Raw genomic sequence first — 12,450 nt, 5'->3', positions numbered from 1 at the left:
GCGATCGGAGCTCGGTAAAGTAGTAGCTCAGTGACGATCATCAACAACTTACAGCTTACAACATCGCAGGTGCCAAAAAAGCTCGCATTTCGCATTTTTCACGACGTTTGATAATGGATACGGCTTTATGAATCTGTAGCCTAGCTTATTAGGCAGCAAACAAAACCCGGCAGAAATCAGAACCTCTTTTCTACCCCGCATTTCCTTTCTCTCACCTATACTCATCTCAGCATCATTCCAACCCGCAACCATGCGATTAACAACACCCCTACAGCTCTTGCTGCCTCTTCTCTGTCTCTTCCCCTCGTCGCTCTCTGCAGGAAACTCGCAGCGAAGTCCACCGGGCAAAAATGCTATCCTCCTCTCCCAGGTCCACTCACTTACGCTGCGAGGTGGTCGACTCACCAGCTCCCGTCGCGTATCGCCCGTCCCGCAACTAAACTGCGTCGGCCCTTCGAAGCGCATATGCAACATGTACGAGCTAGATGCTATGAGGTGTACAAATGAAGGCTACGGTTACGACGTAGAGGACGTCCAGTGGACCTGCACCGCATCGCTCCCCGGCGAATTCAAGCTTGGTTCGACAGATGTGGTTTGCGAGGGCTATCGAAACGCAGACGACCCATGGATTCTGAAGGGGAGCTGTGGGGTGGAATATCGACTACTTCTGACCGAGCAAGGGGAGCAGAAATTTGGACATGGCTCGTTCGATGAAAACAGCTGGTGGCGTGGTCAGAAGCCAGGGAAACGGTTCAACGATTATAACTCGCTCCTGAATTCTTTGGGTAACCTGCTCTTCTGGAGCATCTTTCTCGGAGTTTTCCTCTGGATCGTCTTTGCGATGCTATGGGAATGCTTTGGTGGGGAAAGAAACCCGCCGCGACCCGGTCGTCGCTGGGGCTGGGGCGGTGGTGGCGGTGGTGACGGAGGACCTGGTGATCCTCCTCCGCCGTATAGTAGTAGCTATTCTTACAGCCCTATGTCTGGGCAAGGTTGGAGACCGGGATTCTGGACGGGAGCTATGACCGGTGGTGGGATTGGGTATGGTCTGGGAAGGAGAAACAACCGCTACGATTCGCCATATGGGAGAGGGCGCAGGCGTGGTTATGGTTCTGGTGAAGGAAGTTCGTCTTCCTCATCCCGTTTCTCAGCGCCATCGACGAGCACTGGCTTTGGCTCTACGAGCCGCAGGTGATTGATCTGCTATACTTGCGACTTTCTACTTGGACAATAAACTTGGACTGTCTGTTGGATGCACTGCATAATTACTTCAGTTCACCACTGGATATAATGAATGACTTTGAGACTATGCACCAACAGAATGCGGTCTGTAAGTGGAATTTCATTGACTGGATAATCCTCTCGGTCATTTCCACGAATATTCGTGATTCAATAATTTGTTAACATCAACAACGCCGGAAAGCACCTAACCACCCCAATGATATATAGTTGCCCTAAAACCCCAGTTCGCCACATTACAAAAGTGATCGATCAATCAATCGTCTATTGAGCCCAAAATCTCTTCGGTTCCGCCTCCTAGACCTCGCGCGCTCTGTTTCTTATTGCGTTTGGCCTTAATGGATGTTTTATCAGGCCCGGGAGCGTTGCTGCCCACGAGACCGTCTGGATTGCGAAGCAGATCCTCTTGAGCCTTCTTATCCTTTTCATACTGTTCTTCGATGAGTCTTTTTTCCTCATCTAACTCTTGCTGAATTATTCGAGGATCGTCGTACACCGTGTTGGTCATTTCCGAATAAGTGTTGATATCGATAGTTTCCCGGGGACCAAGAAGCGTTTCTTTGATTCTTTGGGGATCCCGGCGCTCTTCGTTGTTGAATTTCAACTTAATTTGTCGCCGAGACCGACCAGGAAACATCTTGCTGATCACCATGAAGTCGGTTCCAAACATACGGAGGCCGCGATAGAACAAATCTGTCATGTCTTCGTCCCAAGATTCCGTTTTGGAACGCTTCCCATACGTAGCCTGATTAATCTTCCGAGTGAGTGAGTTCTCAACGACGTCCTCCAAATCATCCCCATTCTTCTCTGCGTCTGCATGACGATCGACTTGCAGAGAAGCAGTATCCAACACGATCTCCCCATTTACAATCCGCATGACTGGACCAGCTTGTGATTTCTTATTGGGCGTACTCGTATCCTCATCCTCGGTGGGGGATTTGTCATTCGGAGTTTGCTTCACCGGTGTCTCAGCTCGACGGCCTTCCTCTTGCTGAGCCTTCTTTCGCTCGGCTTCTGCTAATTCGTGAGCGCGAAGCTCTGTTTCACGTTTAGATCGTTTTCCCGTCCGCATATCTTTGCACAGATCCGACATTTTGACGACCGACGGCGCGATTTCTATCTGTTCAGCGCCCTCGGGAGTGGGCTCGCGCTTGCGGATTCGCCGCTTCCTTTCCTTCTTTTGGGCTTTCCCAGCATCGTCACTTGTAGATCTGCTCGCTCTCCGGCCTCCCGCCTTGGTTGCGCCTCCACTGTGCCGTGCCGCATTCGGCATTTCAGATTCATCACGGCTTTGCGTGCGTTCTCTAATAGCGGTCGCCTGTGTCGCTGGAGGCGTCGCAAGCTGAGAAGTTTCTTCTACTGACTGCCCTAGCACTGTGGCTGGTGTAGGTTCGATTGTCGTCCTTGGCCGCTTTGGAGGCCGGGCTTCGGCTGTGACTTCATCTTGGTCGGCGATAGTGGAAATTGCAGATATATCCTCACTCGTGCTCACATTCGCTCCAGTTATCTCAGCTTGCCTATCTGGCGCCTGCGCTGCGGGCTCAGGAATCGCCGTAGCGCTCGATGGAGGTGAAGGTTGTGGAGCGACTGGGGCATCCTTCGTTGGTCGGACTATCGGAACAGCGACAGATGCCTTGCGCTTAGGACTAGAGGTCGGAATAGCAGTTACAGGTTTATCGGTGGGCGCATGTTCAACGATCGGCGCAACAGATGATGACGCAGCAACCGTTGGCTCAGATGGGGCGGTCGGTTCGACTGTTGAAGAAGGAGCAGGAGGTTCGGGAGTTGCTGTCTCACTCGTAGTCGCATGAGGATGGGAAGCCGACGCCTGGGATGCACTCGCGCGCCTCGAGGGCGCTGACGGCGCTCGAGGAGGGGCTGGAGCGGTACGTCGGACAGGCGCCTTTGGAGCAAACTTTTTGCCCGACTTGTCTGGAAAAAATTAGCAATATTCAGATACGGAAAGGATACGGAAAGCACATACTAATAGCGGAACTCGAAAACGACTTCATTCTTAGCGGGGGGTCATCACAAAAACCGATGACCGTCGCTGTTGTTATAGTTTGCTTTGGCTCACCTGCAGAAGTCTAGACGAACTTCCGGGGAAAGTGGGCATGGTCACGTGGGAGGCTAACCTTGAAGCCGAAAATCCTCCTGGCTTCCTTTAAGTCTTGCTTATCTCAACCACTCCAACTGTCCTCCCTCACTACCCCTTGTGCGAATCTTCCCACCGTCGGATCCTGTTGCAGTCTCTGCTATACCGGCCAGTCGCTGCTCAGTGGTTACGGCGTAACTTATCCATATGACTACAGTAGCCACTGATGCCGGCCGCCGAACCAACCCCCGTCGCACCTCCCGAGTCCGGTTTTGTCAAGATGGAAGACCGGAAGCGAGCTGCCACATATGATAACAATGAATCGGCGCCTCCGCTGAAAAAACAGGCCACCTCGGTCAATGGTGGCAATAAACCGCATCCAGATGCCGATATGCCCTGGAAAGATGATCTCGAGGTAAGTCACTGACCTTTCAACGTGGGGTGAAGCTTCGCAGGGGTCGCACGAAAATTGATCGTTGGTCAGTTCACTGACTGAAACCTTTTCTGCTACTCAACAGCGATTCCAGAAGGACGCGATCTGGCGTCAAATGCAGGAATACAAACGTGATAAGGTATCCTTGGAAGCGAAGTTAAAGGAGACGTCGAAGGCCACCGCCTACCACAACGACCATCTTCGTATAATCGATTCATGGTATAGCCAAGTGAGTAGAGCCATCATCTACAATTTTTGCTTGTTTTCCTTTCGATAACTAATGCCTCTCAGTTGATTGACGAGATCAAACTCCTCTTTGGCAACTCCGACGATGATAGCAAGGGTAAGTTCAATATCTTACACCTTCGTCGACAAAGCCATTAACAATATCCTAGATCGCTCGACCTTCCAAAGTTCACTACAATTTTGTGATGTCGATGATTTTGAGAAACATCTCAAATCTCGTTCTGATGATATACGTGACATTATCTCCCGCCTCGTCGCCAAATCCCCAACAGGTCCTCCCGAGGTCGCGGATTTGCAGTCTCAACTTGCGCGGAAATTAGCCGAAGAGAAATCCACTCTTTCCGAGCTCAATAAAGCGCTATCCGAAAAGCAACAATTGGAAGAAAGCCTAGAAGAAGCCTCATTACGGTATATGGTTGCCGAAAAGAAACTTGATCGTGCACGGAGTGTAACTGTCGCCAAATTAGAGAAGCAGTATATACTCGGTGCTCAGCGACCGGGTGGCGATAGTGCGTCTGGAAACCGTGAAGAGCCGCCAAGCACAAATGGTGCCACGCCTACAGGCGAACGCACGCCAGAATCCGATGAGTTTTACAGCAGGCTTTCTGCCGTTTCAGAAAAGCAGAAAGACCAGTTGCAGAAACTGGAGGCCGAAAACGCCAACTTACTTGCCCAAATCACGGATATAAGTATTAAGGTATGCGATTTTATTAACTATACCTGATTTGGTGCTAATACATATTTTCTAGAGGACGAAGCTTACCGACGACGATTATGCACATACAGACTTATTCAAGCACCTAAGATCTCAATATGACGATGTTGTGAAACGGATAAACCACTTAGAGGCAACCAATGTACAACTCCGCGAAGAGGCAGCGAAACTACGGTCGGAGCGGGCAGCATACCGCAATCAAGTCGATGAAGAAACACAAAACGTTGTTGCCGAGAAGGAAGCGCAGCTAGTGAAAACCGAAAACGATTTGGCACGGATACGCAACACACGTGATGAACTTCTGGCTGATCAACAAATGCGAAAGGCCGCACTGGACCAGGAGAAGACATCGACGCTCAAAATACAGGAGCTAGCGGATGCTGGGAAGGCTCAAATTGCCGCCTTGGAATCAGAGGTGGAGCGATTACGGATAGAAGTTGGACAAGTCAAGGCGGAACAGGCAAATTTTAACGACATAACGATCGAGGAGCTGCGTACAAAGCACGGCAATCTGGACCGCCAATACTCTATGCTAAATGCTGAATTGGCATCCATGCAGATTGCTTGCAAAAAATACTCGTCATTGGCGTCTCAAAAGGTCACCGAGTTCAGTGCGCTGGAGGAGAAGATGATACGTCTCTCCGCAGAGAAATCCAAGGCAGATCAGAAATATTTCGGCGCAATGAAGGGCAAGGAGGCTCGCGAAATGGAGGTCCGGACATTACGAATGCAAAATGCCAAGAGCTCTGACATAGTATCTCAACTGAAGGAGTCAGAGGCAGCCACGCGTTCACTCCTTGCGAATATGGAGAAACAAGTCAGCGAGGCTAGGGAAGCTTTAAATAGTATGGCGGACAAGTACCACTCGTCGCAGCAACAAATTACTGAGGGCAATATTGCGATGGAGGGCTTGCGAGGGCAGATCACCGAACTCAAGGCGCTGTCAGTTTCAAAGGATTCCACTCTGGCTGCCACATCTAGCGCCTGTCGTCGTGCCGAGACTGAGGTTGAGGGGCTCAAGGCAACTCTTACTGATACGAAGAAGAGTTTGGACAACTGGAAAAACAAGAGCCTTGGGAACTCGTCATCCGAATATGAAATGCTGAGGGTAAGCGCTTCTAACCTGGTTTGTAACTTCTTGGTTCATCTTTGCTAACTTGACTGCAGTCGCTCGCACTTTGTACGGTATGCCGCAGGAACTTCAAGAATACTGCTATAAAAACCTGCGGACACGTTTTCTGCAAAGATTGCGTGGAAGAACGACTTACGTCTAGATCTCGGAAATGCCCGAATTGCAACCGCTCGTTTGGCAATAATGATTATATGCATATTACGCTGTGACCCTTTGTCCCATGATCTTGGTCATTTTTTGCACATTCCATTCATGTATCATAGTTTCCTCCTTTTCTACCCCTCTTCCCACGGTTTTCTCATACTTCATTTATTATTTCTTTTTGCGTTTGCCATCTTGATTTTCTACGGAAAAGGCTCATGGTGTGGTGTTTTGTCTACGGTTTAGCAGGATAGGTACTCAGGGGCTGGCGTTTCACTCTTGTTACTTGATATCGGACTTCCTGGCCTTCGGGTTTCTTTTCCTTTAATTTCTTTTCTCTATTTGTTTTCTTTTTTCTCCCTCTGTTATTTCCATTTCTTGGATACCCATGAAGTTCGGGTATCTAAAGCCACACATGGTTGTGGGTTGTAGGACTAGCAAGAGGCGTTTGAACCCAGGAAGCTGGGTAGCTTTTATTACAACATATTTCCAGTAGTCAGTGGTGCTATCAGGAATGCCAGCTTGTAAATGTGATGGGGAAATATGATTTTGTGATAATTGGTCAGCGCATTGAGCCGAGCAAAGGCTGTGGTGTTGAACGCGTGTGGGATAAGTTGTCAATCCACCGGCCTACCGTAGTATATAATATATAACAGGTTTCAGTCAACCCAATGTATTTTGTGTAAAGAACATATATGTGAACTGGCATCGTCGGTCTAGCGTGTATTTGCTTCAATTTTAATTTGGAAATCATAGTTACATCACTCAGTACTGTCATCGCCATTGTATCAGTGAGACACTCGCTCACCTTGTATATATGACGGTTGTAGAATCGACCACTACTGGGATCAGGGAACGTGGTAACAGAACAAATCAAGGTGGACCTCATCATCAATTGGCTCGCTTGGCCAAGTGGTAAGGCGCTTGACTGTTAGTCTTCCTCTAATTCGTCAATCCTCAAACAAAGCTAATTCCTCAAAAGTGTACACAATATCTCGCAATCAAGAGAGCGCTGGTTCGATTCCGGCAGTGAGCATCAATTTTTTTTTTCTTTCCTTCTTTTATTCTTGCTTTCACTACATATCGAGCATCGGTCTTGTTTCGAACAAAAGGAATAGTCACAAATGTCAAAAATAGAAAGTTTGCAGTAGAATCTGCAGCATTATCCGTACACAGTTGATCTTCATAGTACAACTGTAATTAACCCAATAATACCCGTAGCTGGACTCGAGCCATCACACATCCAGAATAGTCCCTTCGGTGTAACTGCCACCCATAAACCGCTCAAGCCCTGCCGGAATGCGACTTTCTCCCCAAAAGTAGATATATCGTCTTGGCTTGCGAGCTATATCCTCAATCGGGATGCCTAAGAGGATATCCACCAGAGTATTGGCCCGATAGATAGAGGTTAATGCGTCATGTGTAGCATATCGCTTTACCTCTGGACCCTTGAAGGGTTGAAACCTCAGTTGGAAAGCCATGCGGGATGCCGGGTCAACATCTGTAGCTCGGGTCGCATAGCATTGAGGATGTGCCTTGCCAGGAGGGTTGATCACGATTTTCACATAGGCTTCCCCATTTCCGATGTCCTCCCCTGCTGGGAAAACAATAGGACAATATTTCACAGAGATTTTTCTGGACCCAGCCGGGTCAACTCTGTATGAGTACTCGCTCTGGCGAAAAACATCCACCTGGCGTTCCCAAATACGCCCTCGTATCTTAGGCCGATTCTGCCGTTTGGGTCGTGAGATACTTGGGTCCAGAATACCAAGGTCTACTGCCTCTGAGCCAAGACGCATAGCATCTGTTATATCTACATCCAGCTTCTTGTCTAGTGCGCGCTCCTTCTTTGTTAATTGATTATTATGGCTCCGTAGGATAACCGATTTGACTGTCGTCAAAGTCTCTGGGCTTGGGAGCTCTTTCCCAATAAGCAAGTCAGTTGCATCTTCGGAACTTGGTGAGGACTGGACGGGTGACTGAACCGATGATTGACCAGAAGAGTGTCCAACGGAGAGATCCACACCTAGGCTTTTGAGCCTCTCGACATACTTTTCGTTTTCATCTTTGATACCCTCACGGACGAGTGCATGAATTTTACTGCAAGCACCCATGTCAAAAGGTTCATAACAGCGGACTTTTTTAGAGGATGTCAGTTGTAGGTGATATTCTTCCGCCTGATCTGGAAAGCGCTTTTTGCTTGGCTGGTGCGTCTCTGGTAGTTCCGCGTTGAGGCAATATAAAATCATCAAAAGCGCTCGAGGAAGGTTTCCAGCTATTTCCACAATTCTTTTCAGACGGTCGAGGGGAATCCCTTTGCGGGTTAGCCAGAGCGCCACATGGAAGTTTATTGTTTCCACCGTTACGGAGGGTTTGCCCATTCTGTGGGCTCGAGCCCATGAAAGAATAGTCCCAACTACCATGACAGTCTCGACAGAGTAAGGGCGTATGCCGTCTAAGCTTAGCATGCTAATAGCGAATCTGAGAGCTTCCCCGATCTGTGCCCCCTCACACCTTCTGGTAGACCAAATTTGTGCGGGAAGAGCAGGGCAACAAATAAACAATCGATACTGAGGGCCTGTAGAGAAAGGGGTCCTAGACAGGTAGACTGTGTAGTGAAAACCTCGTAGTTCGAGAAAATATCGTTTCTTATGAACAAGTCGCAAGGCATTCGTTGCTCTGGGGCCGCACAGAAAGACTATCCTTGCGTTGCTGCTATCTAACAGTTCTTGATGGTAATGGGACACATCGTCATTGCAGGAATCCGAAATATTATTTTGGTCAAGCGGTGAAAATGCCTGGAAATTGAATGTCCATATAAGAACATTTGTTTCATCAAACTGGCAACCTTTCAATGCCCATGGTAATTGAATTCTCGATCGAGATTCTGTTAAACCGTGTCCGCTGAACGAGTCAGAAGCCGGAGACACAGCAGCGTAGTCAAGCACAAACCCAATTTTGGCGGCAAGCGTACCAAAAAATGGCGTGAAAAGATGCTCGCTGTCGGTGTGGCAATCGGGGATTATATTTTCTGCAGTCATTGAATCTTTCATGTTTTGGAAAGCGACGGGGTCACCCAAAGCTGATTCCAAAGCCCGGTCAAAATCAACTCGGAAGATCTCGCGTGTAGCGTGGAGCTGTTTGTCCTTCTGAATCTTCTTTTTGCGAGCTCGGCTGGCTCTAAAATCTGTCACCCAGAAAAGAATCTGAGGATCCGGGCTATTGCCAGCATCCTGGACGTATCTTATTCTCTTGGCATCTAACTTGACGCTGTTCTGGGCCAGTGGAGTCATAATATTTAAGCCGAAGCTTTTCACGCCTACCAGTTGACCAGGCACCTGTCGATCTAGTACCCCGTGGTGTGAGCGAAATTCCTTGCAAAATAAAGCTTCCAGAAGATTCATTCTGATATTGGTCCAGTTGTCTTCGCCGGAATGTTCAGCTTCTCCCGGGGTAGACTCTGGCAATTCCCAGAGCCGAATGAAATTGGCGCTTCGCTTTCCATTGCCTATCCAAACACTGAAATAATGTAGACTGCTGGTTGAGCCTCGCATAATTTCTTGGATGTGCTGGCTCATAATGCGGCGCTCAGCGTCCCTGCACTGTCCCACATAGCGTCGGTTATACTCTGGATTTCCTGTGTCCGTGATATAGTCGAGGTAACCCATGGCACCTACCCAGTCGCCATCTTTGTCCTGCTTTTGTTTGATCTCATTGAGATTTTTTGTGGTGACTTCCTGGCCCTGTAAATCGAGAATCTCTGGCCTGACGAAACCGAGAAGGTGACTTGTGACAGCATCGACACCACCGTGCAGCAGTATATCTTGGGTATAAGATGCATTGTCCCAGTCAGGCACTTGACCGTTGATAATGTCATGGAGGAGGTTAGTGCAAGTGGCTTCGAGCGACGGGAAGATGAAAGGCTTTTCGACAACGAGGCTCTGAATAACACTCAGTCAAATACTTTGGACCAAAACCCACATTCAAAAGACTTACCTCACGGACATCTTGGGGGATGTCGAGCCACTTTTGCTCATCATGAGGTGGTGGCGTCACTGAAATATTGAAGCGAATCGTTTGTTTTAATTGCTTCTTTGATTTTTTCAAGGCTGCCACTCTTCTCAGCCTCTCTTCTTGTTCCAATACTGTCTCCTTAACCATCATGCATTTGTTGGTGCGGTGTCCCTTCTTGCCGCAATTCCCACATGGTGGTACTGCTGGGCACTTGATGAGCGAGTGGCCATTTCTATGGCAATAGGAGCATGGGCAGTCAGGACAGGCTCTTCGTGAGGTACCTACTCGACCACAGCCATAGCAGACGTTGCGTTCATTATGAGGAAGCATCTGGGTGGTGTTGTGGTATTTTGAAATGATGAAATAGGGATGAAGATAGACAACTGAGGAGGGCGTGCAGGTCAGGTTGATGGATAATCCGAAACACTGCAGTCTTCCTCTCTAAGAATATTCACTGGATTTATGAATATGTCAGCACTCTGTTTCACCACCAGGAGCAGTGAGTGAAGACCCAACGCAGTGGATGTTAGATATGACCCTCAAATTGGTATTTTCCAGAGGCAAGCACACCAGCAATATTATTTTGGCTCCCATTTCTTTGACAGGTAATTACATTGCGGAGGAGACCATAAAGATGCTATGAGAGGCAGACAAAAAGCTCGCAATAAAAATTTTCGCTAATAGCATGGAAACCCTCCTTTTTTTTTTTGGGTTACATCTAATTAGGGCTCTCCATTAGGTGTAACAGTAATAGCCTTTCGTTGGCCCAGCGCTATTATTGTTTGCTAAATCCCTTGAGCTCTGAGCAAGAGGATGTGGATGATCATGTTTTGTATTGTCTGTCCTTGAGGTTTGACTACCGTGTGTGCAACCCCTATTATGTTTCTCTGTCTCGATAAGACCACGAGTAAGGGTATCCACAAGATACTAAGTGTTTACTCGACTATCTACTAGCAATCAGGTAGGAATTAGCCATCAATAACAATACTATGGCGCTCTACACCACCGACTCCCAGTTTTCTTTCATACTTTCAGAGGCCCAACAAAGTCATCTTACCTTACCCTACGAGTATAAGGAGCCAGCGAAGATAGTCGTTACTTTAGAAGTTGATCGAAGTATCCGAACGCAAACCTTGCGTGACGGCCACTGCTACTACCTTGTTCACAATGTTGCGTGTGCCAAAGCCACTAAAAGGTTACCAACACCTGAGTTGGTTGTTCTACAATGTGACTAGATCATTGAATATTTCATGAATTAAATATCCTGCTATAAAGAAGCTCATGGCGTCCAACCCAGAGATCCAACGGTGGCACTACCTGGCCCGCATCTTCTACTGCAGTGTCCCAATCCCGGTCAATGCGTTCGGCGATCATGTCCTGCAAATTCTTGCTAGCAAGCACGCTCTGCGCCTGGTATGGGCCCATCACCGACGCCCGAACAGCCGCACTAAGAACAGCTTTGGCATGGTTCAGCATAAATACATATGCCGTTTGACGCGCATCCATCCCCATAGCTAAGCATACAACGCCCCATAACGGCGCAAAGTGGCCCTTGGGACCTAGCTCATCATCCATTGAGCATTTCAGGGTCTCCGAAAAGTTCTCCACGGCCATGATGCCTTCTTGCAACCCAGAGTTCTCGGTTACGTTGTCACTGCTATGAGACGCATATGCGTTTCGGAATGCCCGCTCCCATACACCTAGTAATGCTCGCCCTTGCGCAATACTTGCTCGCTGCGCGACTGGACACGGCGTGGAAGCGTCGAGGTCGTTATCTAATGTTTCAAGTTCGGCTGGGTCGCGGTAGGCTGCTAAGACGTAGGGAAGCGAGAGACTACCCATTGATGCGAGGGACAGTCGTAGAAAACGGTGAAATGATGCAACCGGCGTTGTGGAGCGTGGTAGTGGTTTGTTATGCGCTACGTATGATTCCAATCCACTGGAGTAAGCGAAGGAGCCCAGAGGGAGGGCAGAGTCTGATAAGAGGAGGAGGGCATGGGTAGTTGCTAGAGAAAGCGTATCTAGTGTAATAAAGCACAGGAGGTCAGTATAATGCCATGCAAGGAAAAGTTCCTGCAAGATGCGTCGGTAAAGAGACAGCATACCGGCTGGTAGAGGAGGGATTGGAGACGATATGGACTGCGACTGCGACTGCGACTCGGAGTCGTGCGGAGAGACCCCGGCTAGCCGAGATTTTGCATTCTGTAGACGATATTCGAGATCTGAGATCTCTTGCTTCAATTCGTGGACACCAGATTCGAATGCCATCGCTGCGTTTCTGCGAGACAGAGCATTGGCAGGAAGAAGAGCCTAAAGGGAGCTTGGAAGTTGGAAGTTGGAAGACCCATCATGGTGGATGGATCCATTCCTCCCACCCTTTCCTGATAAGGAATCGACTGATAAGGCCCGCGCGCGGGACCGAAACCGGTGGCGTG

General features: G+C 48.6%; 5 protein-coding genes and 1 non-coding gene across 6 annotated transcripts; 3 read left to right on the top strand and 3 right to left on the bottom strand.

The window, feature by feature from the left end:
- Nucleotides 1–250: 250 nt before the first annotated feature.
- Nucleotides 251–643, top strand: ASPSYDRAFT_164248 (DUF1183 domain protein; the record flags this gene model as incomplete). The annotated part of the gene is made up of 1 exon (XM_040843243.1): nt 251–643. A coding segment is annotated over one exon (393 nt), but the record flags the coding sequence as incomplete, so codon positions are not given.
- An 852-nt stretch (nt 644–1,495) lies between these two features.
- Nucleotides 1,496–3,251, bottom strand: ASPSYDRAFT_37177 (transcription factor TFIIIB subunit BDP1; the record flags this gene model as incomplete). The annotated part of the gene is made up of 2 exons (XM_040845510.1): nt 1,496–3,171; nt 3,224–3,251. 2 exons carry the CDS (start codon nt 3,249–3,251, stop codon nt 1,496–1,498), a joined length of 1,704 nt encoding a protein of 567 aa, XP_040696461.1.
- Nucleotides 3,252–3,560: 309 nt separating this feature from the next.
- Nucleotides 3,561–6,069, top strand: ASPSYDRAFT_62705 (E3 ubiquitin-protein ligase BRE1; the record flags this gene model as incomplete). The annotated part of the gene is made up of 6 exons (XM_040850157.1): nt 3,561–3,749; nt 3,853–3,996; nt 4,059–4,110; nt 4,163–4,710; nt 4,763–5,836; nt 5,896–6,069. 6 exons carry the CDS (start codon nt 3,561–3,563, stop codon nt 6,067–6,069), a joined length of 2,181 nt encoding a protein of 726 aa, XP_040696460.1.
- An 830-nt stretch (nt 6,070–6,899) lies between these two features.
- Nucleotides 6,900–7,037, top strand: ASPSYDRAFT_t136. The gene has a single exon. It is a non-coding gene; the product is annotated as a tRNA-Asn (tRNA).
- Nucleotides 6,996–9,325, bottom strand: ASPSYDRAFT_51789 (uncharacterized protein). Its single transcript, XM_040848359.1, has one exon. The coding sequence runs from the start codon at nt 9,292–9,294 to the stop codon at nt 7,237–7,239; it is 2,058 nt and encodes a 685-aa protein (XP_040696459.1). The 5' UTR covers nt 9,295–9,325; the 3' UTR covers nt 6,996–7,236.
- A 1,862-nt stretch (nt 9,326–11,187) lies between these two features.
- ASPSYDRAFT_213981 (urease accessory protein UreF) lies at nt 11,188–12,382 on the bottom strand. Its single transcript, XM_040844078.1, has 2 exons — nt 12,121–12,382; nt 11,188–12,036 (listed from the first exon to the last, which is right to left on the bottom strand). The coding sequence occupies exons 1-2, from the start codon at nt 12,281–12,283 to the stop codon at nt 11,264–11,266; spliced, it is 936 nt and encodes a 311-aa protein (XP_040696458.1). The 5' UTR covers nt 12,284–12,382; the 3' UTR covers nt 11,188–11,263.
- Between the last annotated feature and the right edge of the window lie 68 nt (nt 12,383–12,450).

Source organism: Aspergillus sydowii, assembly GCF_001890705.1.
Source record: "Aspergillus sydowii CBS 593.65 unplaced genomic scaffold ASPSYscaffold_19, whole genome shotgun sequence".
NCBI lineage: Eukaryota > Fungi > Ascomycota > Eurotiomycetes > Eurotiales > Aspergillaceae > Aspergillus > Aspergillus sydowii.
Note: the sequence above shows the minus strand (reverse complement) of the source record. Positions and strands in the feature narration are given on the sequence as shown.

Bases quoted from the DNA above. Each gene is read 5' to 3' on its own strand.
- ASPSYDRAFT_213981 (XM_040844078.1), bottom strand. From the start codon at position 12,283: ATGGCATTCGAATCTGGTGTCCACGAATTGAAGCAAGAGATCTCAGAT. The intron at 12,037-12,120 runs GTATGCTGTCTC...TTATTACACTAG, and splicing joins AATCCCTCCTCTACCAGCCG to ATACGCTTTCTCTAGCAACT.
- ASPSYDRAFT_51789 (XM_040848359.1), bottom strand. From the start codon at position 9,294: ATGACTCCACTGGCCCAGAACAGCGTCAAGTTAGATGCCAAGAGAATA.